At 41.6% G+C, this 12404-nt stretch overlaps 1 protein-coding gene across 1 annotated transcript in view; it reads right to left on the minus strand.

The window, feature by feature from the left end:
• Positions 1–1329: 1329 nt before the first annotated feature.
• Positions 1330–12404, minus strand: part of LOC137347744 (pituitary tumor-transforming gene 1 protein-interacting protein-like) — a 90134-nt gene continuing 79059 nt past the window's right edge. The window contains exon 7 of the mRNA XM_068012646.1: positions 1330–2810. Within this exon, the coding sequence (XP_067868747.1) occupies positions 2761–2810 (50 nt within the window). The 3' untranslated portion in view covers positions 1330–2760. The remainder of the gene's footprint in view (positions 2811–12404) is intronic.

Below are 12404 nucleotides of genomic sequence, written 5' to 3' on the forward strand. Positions count from 1 at the left end.
TTCAGAGTTTTCTCTTCGTGGAGGGGTTACCTGTGATCATTCCCTTCCCCTTTATCCCGCAATAAAATACAATCCGTGCAACTACAAATTAAACAAGTTAATTGAAAGAAAACAGATCGCTTCATGGACAAAAATGGCCATTTTCAAAAAATAACTGTCAAATGGCCAAAGTTTATTTTGAAAAAAGTAAGGGTTAAAGCATATTCAGACCGAAACCTCTGCTATCTGAAGTTACAAATCAAATAATTACTACTCAGTTCATTAACACAAACCCTGCAATTGAAGCAAACTGGCACAACCATTTTGGCAGAAAAATTACAGTAGGCCAGCAGAACATAAAATTCAGACTGCATGTATTCCTTATACTAAATAAAATCCCCCGCTGCTGAAAACAGACAGGAAGGTTTGCTGCAACTGCCCTGGAGTATGTTTTATTTATACTGTATATGCACATTTTATCTTTGTAATCAATTTTTAATAACCAGCTGGATGACTGCTGAAAATGAAATTTCATTTCATCTATATATGTACTATTTAAGAGCAAAAGGCACATGTCTTGAAGACTTTAGGTACATGTACTGTCTTCACTTGTAAAGGGGGTGGGGGGGGGGGGTTGTTAATTACAAATTGATCTTTAAGCTATCCTTCAAGCATAATTATAAAATGCAAAACATCCATCGGCTGTTATTCCTGACTTTTGTCCCCAAGTAATACCTATTTCCCAGGTATAAAGTTCGGGAAAATGGGGCAATAACTTATTTATTATGCCAGTTCACCATCCCATTTATGTTGCTCTAAGATTTCATGGCTTCCAAGGGTCATAACTCAGTTTGCGCCTGCAGTAGACAAGCCCAGAGTTCATATTAACGAGGCAGATGAGAGTGTTCTGGGCCTCGCAACTTAATTCCTCCTTATTGCAGAGTGGACACAAAGGTGGTCCAACAGGCTGGCACTAAACCTTAAGCTGGTATGCCCCTTAGATGGGAGAGTCCAATGGCTCAAGCAGCAAGCCAAAGGTAGGTTCTCATCTTTTTTTATTAAGTGCTCACCAGATCTTCAGATCCTGGGACCTCTGGCTCCTGCTCTCCTGTTGTAGCCAGAAGGCCCAAAGGCCAGTGACCAGGCTCTCAGCCGGGCTCCTTTCTCTTCCGATTTGCTGAGTATGCATCAGGAGACAACTGAGCTATGTAGTCCACTATATCAAATTTAGCCACAGCTCGGCATGGACAGGTTCAATGCATTTTCCGCATACTGTGCATGTCAGGTGTTTGGGGAGGCCAGAAAACTTTAGTCCTTTCAAGTATACTGTACAGAAAAGTAAAGACACTATTTTGTACATAAACATTTAATTTTATTACACTGAGCAGGAAACAATGCACATATAAAACTATCACATTTCATTGAAAATACGAAATGCAGAATGTATGATATAGGAAAAATTAAATCTCTCTCTTTTTGCATTTATTTGTAGACACATCTCTACTGATAAACGTAAACTTGATTTCTATAACATCTTTGTTAAGTAAAATAGACATTACAGCAATATCTCATTCTTGTAATTGAATATCAGTGGTTTAAATTTCTCAGAATTTGAACTGTCCATGTGCAATGACTCTGTCCACCATCATAAATTTCAAAATAATTTCGGCTTGTAATAAAGGTTTGCCATTTAAAATTATTTTCAAGCAGAAGGTGATCATGACCTCATTAGGCAAATAGCGTTACAGAAATAACAAACTTTGTTTTTAACCATAGCAATACTGCATGCGATTAACTATTGTGGTAAGGCTCCAAATGTACACAAACCTTTTTTTTCCCCACAACTAACTAAACTTACCATCTTACAATTGTTACTACAACAAACTCCTCTATGATTTAGAAAAATCTCTACTGGTTCTAATTGAATTTTGGGCATCTATTAGTGATCCTTTGGAAACAAGGTGATGTGCAACACACAAAAAAAGGTATATAATACAGATCAGGTTCTGATAAAAGGTCATCAACCAGAGAAATTAACTTTGTTTCTCTCCCTGCACTGATGCTGCCTGACCCAGAGTATTTCCAGCAATTTGTTTGTATTTTGTATGGTAACATGGAATGGCCTGCATATTAATACCTCTGAACACACTGCAATTTTGACAGCAACAACCTCTGGGTTCAAAACAAAACTAAAGGTTCAGATACAGTTGTAACAAAAAAAGTTGTATTCAATGTCAAATATGTCAGACCAGAGCCAAATCATTTTAGTCAAATGCCGCATTTTTGAGACAGAGTAGGCTGGTTTTGGTATATCGAATTAGAAAATATGCAATATAAAAATAAAACCAAGAATACAGCATGTTAATTTTAATTCTCATCTTTAACAACACTGTAGAAGTAAGGCAATCTAGTTAAGGCAAGTAGGCAGGAGGATCTCTCAATACAATCAAAACTTCACTGAAAATATATGGTAACCTTGTCAGTTTCTGTACAAAAGTGCAATTGGCCATGTCTGACAGTTGAAAATCAGAAGAAATACATCAACTTTCAAAAGACAGATTGACATGTTTCTCACACCGCCAGTCCATCAGAATTTCAGGGCTTTCAATGTTACAAATGCATAAATCATACTAAAGAACCATGGTATGAAAATGGCTCATCATTTGATATGGCTACGTTTTAACAGGCAATGACAGATTTATTGACTAGAAGGTTGAAACAACAGACAGCCACTAAAATCCATTTAGCCACTCTTGAAGTCCAGGTAAAGGTTGAATCAATTTATTCATTCTCAAACCTGCTATAGGGGTGGTCAGAATCCCGAAGAAGACCTGAAATTAAAAAAAATGTTTTCATATCCAGAATAAAACAAGACAAGAATTCAAACACGTAATTCAACATAATATTGAACAACAGTAGGAATGTTGCAACCTGGAAGTTTTACCAGTTGAGTATTAAATTTTGATTAGACACCTAAGTTTCAGCTCTGGCCACTATTTACATTTCTACTAATTTTTGGTTTAAAACTTTGGGGGAGAAGAAAAAAGGATTTGAAACACAAAGACACTCTACATATTGGCTAACCCTCTTGCCTACATTGGTAAGTGGAATTTAATGACTTGAGATTTCTGTGTCATCACTTGATTGGGGTGCATCTCTGGCAGGGCAGGACATCTGCCTGTTGCTCAGATGTCCTGATGACCCAGGCTGTATTTGCTCCCCTTTAGATACAAGGAGGTCTACTTTCCAACCTCTTCTGAGGAGTCACCCTAATAGGAAGGCAGAGACTCTTTGCGACAAGCCTTGTGGCCTACTGCGATGGAGAAAGAGATGGCTGGTGAGCTGTCCTTTTAAATTTCATTTTAACATTTCACAAATGGGGCCTGTGCATGGATACTGTCAAAGCATTTGTAGAGACCCTCTTAAATTTTTAGACCGCAGCCCCTTCTGTCAGGCTCCAAATGCTTGATTTAGGGGTTCAACAGGTCTCCCCTATGCCCAATGTTCCAAGAGTGCAAATGGCAGGAATAATAGTATAGACCATAATCAATAAAAACAGAAAATGCTAGAATTATTCCGGTCAGGCAGCATCTGTAGAAAGAGAGAGACAAAGTTAATGTTTCAGGTTGATGATCTTTCATCAGGACTGGAAAAAGTTAGAGGTGTTACAGGTCTTAAACAAGTACAAGGGCAAGGAAAGGGGGAGGGGAGGAAAGAACAAAAGGGAAGGTGTGCATTAGGGTGGAAGGCAGGAAAGATTAAATGACAAAAGGGATGACAGGGCAAAGCAAAAGGGGATGGTACTGGCACAAGTAAAGAAACAAAAGATGGGTCTAGAGGAGGTGTAAATGGGAATAGCAGAATCATCACCAACAGCTGCAGTTTGAAACAAAAAATGGGCAGAAGGTTGTGGATTCAAGCTCCTCTCAAGAGAGTTGAGTAGATGGGCTGGCACTTCAGTGCAATACTGAGGGGCGCAACAATGTTGGAAGTGCTGTCCTTCAATAACTTGCATTTATACAGCGCCTTTAATGTAACAAAACATTCCAAGGTGCTTCCCAGAAGTGGTGGCAAACAAAATTTGACACAAAGCCTCAGAAAGGGATACCAGAACAATGACAATAAGTTCAGTTGAAGAGGTAGGATTTAAGGAGTATCTTAAAGCAAGAGAGAAAGGTAGAGAGGGAGAGAGATGGAGGGAGCAAATTCCAAAGCCTAGGGCATAGGCAGCTGAAGGTAAAGCCACCAATGGAGGAGTGATGAAAATCAGGGAGGCACAAGAGGCCAGTGAAGGGAAAGCACAGAAATCTTGGAGGGTTGTAGAGCTGGAAGAGGTTATAAAGATAGGGAGGGGTCTGGGCATGGAGGGATTTCAAAAAAAGATGAGAATTTGAAAGTCAAAGCAGTGTCAGACCGGGAGCCAATGTAGGACAGCAAGAACATAGGTGATAGGTGAATGGGACTCATTGTGACTGGGCAACACAGTTTTGGATAATCTGAAATTTATGAAAGGTGGAAAGTGGGAGACCAGCCAGGAAAGCACTGGAATAGAGGTTAAAAAGGCATGGGTGAGGTTTCAGCAGCAGATGAGCTGAGGCAATGGCGAGAGATGGGTGATCTTATGGAGGTAGAAGTAGGCAGCTTTCGTGTGAAGAGGATTTGAGGTCAGAAGCTTAGCATCAAATATGATGTCGCGGTTGCTCACGGTCTGATTGTACCTCAGACAGTAATAGGGAGATTGATAGCATTGATGGCTAGGAAATGAAGTTAGAGGCGGCAACTCAATACAACAGCTTCGGTCTTCCCAATAGTAAACTGGAGGCAATTTCTGCTCAACCAATACTGGATTTTGGTCAAGCAGCATGAAATATCAGAGATAATGAAGGGGTTGAGAGAGGTGGTTGTGCAGTCGAGTTAGGTGCCAGAGTACACATAGAACATGATGTATTTTCAGATGATACAGCCGAGGGGCAGCACATAGATGAGAAATGGGGGGGGGGGGGGGGCGGGGGATAGATCCATGGGGTCCCCATAAAGGAGCAGAAAAAGGAGCAATACAGGTGATTCTTTGACTATGACTGGATAGATTAGAATGGAACCTGGCTGAGACTCAAATTTGTGCTCTCAGGTAGAGATAAATGATCCTACAACACTACCTGAAGAACTGTAGGAGAGCTCTCCAAGTATCCTAGACAACTTTTATCCCACAACTAACACCAAAAACAAATGATTGGATCATTTATTTCACTGCTGTTTGTGGGATCTTGCTGTGCACAAATTGGCTGCCGCATTTCTTACGACACAACAGTGACTACATTTCAAAGTATTTCATTGGCTGTAAAGTGCTTTAGGATGCCCTGAAGATATGACAGGTGCTATACAAATGCAAGCTATTTCTTTATTTCTTTATTTCTATATCTATTAAAGGACATCAGCAACTAGTGAATTGTAATGAAGTACTTAAAAATAGCTATATTCATGATTTTTTCTGGAAAATAATGAAGACAAAAATGTTTTGTACCGTTATGAAAACAATACCCACAGTATGGTTTAACATACAATGTGGTGCAAGACCTCATCAACTACTTCCCGCTTAGATTTGTAACTTGTCTCTCAACTGGATGCAGCTGAATATAAGTAATGCACTTAATTTAACAAATCTATACGTTATTCATTTATAATGCAAAACAAATCTATCCTGTTAATTCGACTGTGCTGTATTGAACCAAATTCGTTGACATCATACAATTCTTAGTCCAAACTGAAAGAATCCAAAAATATTCAATAATTGCCAGTCCAGAAACAGGCAAAGTTGACCAACAGCTTCAAAATAGCTGACAAGTTCCCAAAAACAGACAATTCAAGATCAGTCCCCAGTATAAGACTATGACAGATGAAAGCCAGTGAAACAAAGCCTTTGTAATTTAAACAGAAAATGTAACAAGACTTTGTAACCTGCTATGAAAACTTGAAGAGTAAATCCAATGTGTTTCCAGAAGTCAGCAGGCATGATTTCAGATATTTTTTTAAAAATTACACGAGAAAGGATACATTATGGTTATTTTCAAGCACATTTACACAGACTCCTCATCTCCCAGTTTATACTGTCTCCTCTCAGTTTCCTCAGTTCAATATGGCATTCTTCCTCCAACCAAGGTATTCTTTCACCCAGAAATCTTCCCTTCACTCTCATTCAAGCTAGCACAGTCCTCCTAGATCCAATTCGCCCCCACCCTAAAGCACTACTCTCAATCTCTGCTCCCTTTCCTTTTATTTTCATCATCATCCATTCCCTCCTTTCCTCGCCTTCATTGATATAGATCCACCCCCACACCATTACGACCCAAGTCTAGCTGCAAAATATTTCTAGCTACCACATAACGTAGCCAAGAACTCTTGCTCTCATGAAGCTTCCTGGCTACATTGCGTAATGCTGGGAATCACTTCATAGAAGCCTTGTTAGAATGCTGCTTAGGGGCAAGTACCCCAGATTGTACTGCTTTTGTCAGCAAATATTGATGCAGACTGGGCCCAAGAAATGCTGAAAGTTGGCATATATGAGAGGAGCATAGTTTTAGGTAACAGATGACACATATCTTCGGTTATTTAACATAAGCCAGAGTGTCACAGTTAGGCAATGTTCTTTTCAAAAACAATTTGCAAACCTCTCAACTCTAGTATCTATGCTTTTAGAAGGAGATAGTTCTTTCAGGTGTCAGCCATGGTGCAGTTGGTAGCATCTGATCTTTGAATCAGAAGGAACATAGAAGGAGTAGGCCATTCAGCCCATCGAGCCTACTCTGCCATTCAATACAATCATGGCTGATCATCCACTTCAATGCCTTTTCCCCCACACTATCCCCATATCCCTTGATGTCGTTGGTATTTAGAAATCTGTCAATCTCTGTTTTATACATACTCAATGACTGAGCTTCCACAGCCCTCTGGGGTAGAGAATTCCAAAGATTCACAACCCTCTGAGTAAAGAAATTTTTCCTCATCTCTGTCCTAAGTGGCTTTCCCCTTATTTTGAAATTGTGTCCTCTGGATCTAGACGCCCCAACCAAGGGAAACATCTTACCAGTATCTACCTTGTCTATCCCTTTCATAAGTATTTTGTAGGTTTGAATGAGATCACCTCTCATTCTTTGAAACTCTAGAGAATACAAGCCCAATTTCCCCAATCTCTCTTCATAGGACAGTCCCGCCATCCCAGGAACAAGTCTGGTGAACCTTCGTTGCAGTCACTCTTTGGCAATAATATCCTTCCTAAATTAAGGGACCAAAACTGCACACAGTACTCCAGGTGCAGTCTAACCAAGGTTCTATACAATTGACGCATGACTTCACTACTCCTGTACTCAAATCCTCTTGCGATAAGGGCGGCACAGTGGCGCAGTGGTTAGCACCGCAGCCTCACAGCTCCAGGGACCCGGGTTCAATTCTGGGTACTGCCTGTGCGGAGTTTGCAAGTTCGCCCTGTGACCGTGTGGGTTTTCGCCAGGTGCTCCGGTTTCCTCCCACTGCCAGAGACTTGCAGGTGATAGGTAAATTGGCCATTGTAAATTGCCCCTAGTGTAGATAGGTGGTAGGGAATATGGGATTACTGTAGGGTTAGTATAAATGGGTGGTTCTTGGTCGGCACAGACTCGGTGGGCTGAAGGGCCTGTTTCAGTGCTGTATCTCTAAAAAAAAAAAAGGGCTAACACACCATTAGCCTTCCTAATTGCTTGCTGCACCTGCATATTAGCTTTCAGTGACTTACTGATGAGGACACCCAGGTCCCTTTGTACATCTACACTTTCTAATCTCTTACCATTTAAGAAATACTCTGCACATCTGTTCCTCCTACCAAAATGGATAACTTCACATTTTTCCACATTATATTCCATCTGCCACATTCTTGCCCACTCACAAAGTCTGTGCAAATCCCCTTGAAGCTGCTTTGTAGCTTCCTCACAACACACATTCTCACCTAGTTTTGTGTCATCTGCGAACTTGGAAATACTACATTTGGTCCCCACATCCAAATCATTTATTTACATTGTGAACAACTGGGGCCCAAGTACTGATCCTTGCGGTACCCCACTAGTCACAGCCTGCCAACACGAGAAGACCCATTTATTCCTACTCTGTTTTTTGCCTGTTAACCAAACCTTAATCCATGCCAGTATATTACCTCCTATCCCATGTGCTTTAATTTATCACATCCTTGGTTCAAGTCCCACTCCAAGTCTTGAGCACAAAAATCAAGGCTGACACTCCAGTGCATTACTGAGAGAGTACTGACCTGTCAGAGGTGCAGTCTCAGATGAAATGTTAAAACCGAGGTTCCATCTGCCCTCTCAGGTGGAAGTAAAAGATCCCATGGCACTATTTCGAAGAACAGCAGGGGAGTGATCCCCAGTTCCTGGCCAATACTTATCCCTCAACCAACATCACAAAAACTGATTATCTGGCTATTATCACACTGTGGGACCTTGCCGTACGCAAATTGGCTGTCGTGCTTCCTACATTGCATCAGTAATTACACTTCAAAAAGTACTTTGGGATGCCCAGTCATCACGAAAGGGGCTATATAAATGCACATCTTTGTTTTTGTTTTCTTTTTACATTTCAAAACCACAAAGATCAACACGTGCAATGAAAGGCTTTCACAGCCGCAGTCTGAGCATCCATTCCCAAAGCACAGATCACCCTTGGGGCCTGCAACGCAGATCATCCTGAGCTGCTGCACAGATTCCTCCAATGCCAGCAGTACTGCAATCATATCCATTGTGGTGCAGCAGATGCTGGTGGTAGACTCTTCTACTTATCCTGCCATTTGCTGTTCTTTTTGGGAGATCGCATTAGCAAGCAAAAATCAAGGAAAACCAAAAGATGTCTTATAACTATATAAAGAGCAAGAGGATAACTAAGGAAAGAGTAGGGCCTGTAAGAGACAAAAAATTTAACCTATTTGTGGATGAGAAAAGTGAGAGTTAAGGAGGAGTGTGAAATAATGGATCGGATAAACATTAGGAGAGAGGAGATATTTATGGTTTATCATCTTTGAAAGTAGATAAATTGCCAGGCCCAGATGAAATGGATACCAGGATGTTAAGAAAAGCAAGGGAGAAAACAGGAGAGGCTCTGACCATTATTTTCCAATCCTCTCTGGTTATAGGTGTGGTGAGGGAGGACTGCTAACGTTGTTCTGTTGTATAAAGTGGGAGAAAGGGATAGACCGAGTAATGGCAGGATAGTCAGCCTATCCTCGGTGGTAGGCAAATTATTGGAAAAAAGGTCAGAGGGATAATCTTCGTTACCATTAATAAGGGCACAGATCAATCAAGGACAATCAGCATAGATTTGTTAAGGGAAGGTTGTATTTGATCAATTTTACTGAATTTTTTTGACTAAGTAACAAAGAGGGTCAATGAGGGTAGCACATTTGATGTGGTCTGCATGGACTTCAGCAAGGCTTTAGACAAGGTCCCACATGGTAGCCTCGTCAGAAAAGTGATCCCATGGAATCCAAGGGCTAGTGGCAAGTTGGATTCAAAGTTGACTCGGTGGCAGGAAACAAAGGGTAAAAGTTGACGGGTGTTTGTGTGACTGGAAGGTTATTACCAGTGGGGTTCTACAGAGCTCTGTATTAGGTCCCTTGCTTTCTGTAATATATAGCAATGATTTAGAATTGCAAGTAGGGGCTACGACTAAGAAGTCTGCAGATGATACAAAAATTGGCCCTGTGGTTGATAGTGAGGAAGAAAGCTGTATAGTGCAGGAAGATATCAATGGACTAGTCAGGTGGGCAGAACAATGACAAATAGAGTTCAATCTGGAGAAGCATGAGGTAATGCATTTGGGGAGAGCAAACAAGGCGAGGGTATGCACAACAAATGGTAGATTACTGAGAAGTATGGAGGGACAGAGAACAACATAAGAACATAAGAAATAGGAGGACTAGGCCATTCAGTCCCTCAAGCCTGCCCTGCCATTCAATAAGATCATGGCTGATCTGCCCCAGACCTCAACTCCTCTTTTGTGCCAGCTCCTCATAGGCCTCAACTCCCCAATATTTCAAAAATCTATCTACCTCCTCTTTAAATACTTTCAGTGATCTAGCCTCCAAAATTCTCTGTGATAGAGAATTCCAGACATTCACTACCCTCTGAGAGAAGGATTTCCTTCACATCTCAGTTTTAAATGAGTGTCCCCTTATTCTGTAGCTATGTTCCCTAGTTCGAGATTCCCCACACTAGTGGAAACATCTTCTCAACATCTACCCTGTCAAGCCCCCTCAGAATTTTGTACGATTCAATAAGATTGCTCCTCATTCTTCTAAACTCTAATGAATGAAGGCCTAACCTGTTTAGCTGTTCTTGATGAGACAACCCCTTCATCCCAGGAATCAGCCTAGTCTCTTTTGAACTGCCTCCAATGTCAGGATACCCTTTCTCAAATAAGGGGACCGAAACTGCAGATAGTACTCCAGGTGCGGTCTCACCAACACCCTGTACAGTTGTAACAAGACTTCCCTATTTTTAAACTCCAACGCCCTAGCAATAAAGGCCAAAATTCCATTTGCCTTCTTAATTACTTGCTGCACCTGCATGCTAACTTTTTGTGTTTCATGCACAAGAACACCCAGATCCCTCTGTGCTGCACGTTTTTAGAGTTTCTCTCTACTTAAATAATAGTCTGCCTTTTGATTCTTCCTACCAAAGTGCATGACCTCACACTTTCCTACATTAAACTCCATCTGCCAAGTTTTTGCTCAATCACTCAACCGATCTATATCCCCTTGCACATTCCTTATGTCCTCATCACAATATGCCCTCCCACCTATTTTTGTTTCGTCAGCAAATTTGGATATCTTACACTCTGCCCCCTCCTCCAAGTCATTAATATAGATAGTAAATAATTGAGGCCCTAGGACTGATCCTTGTGACATTCCACTTGTTATATCTTTCCAACCTGAAAAAGACCCATTAATCCCGATTCTGTCGTCTGTGAGTTAACCAATCCTCACTCCATGCTAATACATTACCCCCAATACCGTGAGCTCCTATCTTGTATAATAATCTTTTATGTGACACTTCGTTAAATGCCTTCTAGAAATCCAAATACACTACATCTACTGGTTCCCCTTTATCAACTCTGCTTGTTATATCCTCAAAGAACTCCAGCAAATTTTTCAAACATGATTTCCCTTTCACAAACCATGTTGACTGTTTGATTGCATTAAGCTTTTCTAAATGTCCTGCTATTTCTTCCTCAATAATGGACTCCAGCATTTTCCCAACGATCAATGTTAGGCTGACTGGCCTATATTTTCCTGCTTTTTGTCTCCCTCCCTTCTTGAACGGGGGTGTCACATTAGCGGTTTTCCAATCCACTGGGACCCTTCGGGAATCCAGCAAGTTCTGGAATATTTCGACCAATGCCTCCACTATCTCTGCAGCCACTTCCTTTAAAACCCTTGGATGCAGGCAATCAGGTCGTGGCGACCTGTCTGCCTTTAGTCCCTTGAAGTGCATGTACAAAGATCTCTGAAGGGTAGCAGGATAGGTAGATCAGGTGGTTGAGAAGCCATGCGGGATTCTTTCCTTTATTAGCTTCTTCTTTGGCCTCTTTGTCTCGAGAGACAATGGGTAAGTGCCTAGAGGTGGTCAGTGGTTTGGAGAGCAGCGCCTAGAATGGCTATAAAGGCCAATTCTAGAGTGACAGACTCTTCCACAGGCGCTGCAGATAAAATTGGTTGTCGGGGCTGGTACACAGTTGGCTCTTTCCTTGCACCTCTGTCTTTTTTCCTGCTAACTGCTAAGTGTCTTCGACTTGTCACTTTTTAGCCCCACCTTGATGGCTGTCCGCCAGCTCTGGTGATCACTGGCAACTGACTCCCACGACTTGTGGTCAATGTTAGAGGACTTCATGTCACGCTTGCAGATGTCTTTAAAGCGGAGACATGGACAGCCGGTGGGTCTGATACCAGTGATGAGCTCGCTGTACAATGCGTCCTTGGAGATCCTGCCATCTTCCATGCGGCTCACATGGCCAAGCCATCTCAACTGCCACTGGCTCAGTAGGGTGTATATGCTGGGGATGTTGGCCGCCTCAAGGACTTCTGCGTTGGAGATACGGTCCTGCCACCTGATGCCAAGGATTTATTAACTTAGGTATAGATCATAAGAGAAGGGAGGTTATGCTGGAACTATATGAAACACTAGTTACGCCACAGCTAGAGTACTGTGTACAGTTCTGGTCACCACATTAGAGGAAGAATGTGATTGCACGAGAGACGGTACGGAGGAGATTTACGAGGATATTGCCAAGGCTGGAAAGTTTTAGCGATGAGCTAAGATTGGATAGGCTGGGGTTGTTTTCTCTGGAAAATAGGTGACTGAAGGGTGATTTATTTGAGGCATACAACATTATGA

Source organism: Heterodontus francisci, chromosome 2 (assembly GCF_036365525.1).
Source record: "Heterodontus francisci isolate sHetFra1 chromosome 2, sHetFra1.hap1, whole genome shotgun sequence".
Lineage (NCBI taxonomy): Eukaryota > Metazoa > Chordata > Chondrichthyes > Heterodontiformes > Heterodontidae > Heterodontus > Heterodontus francisci.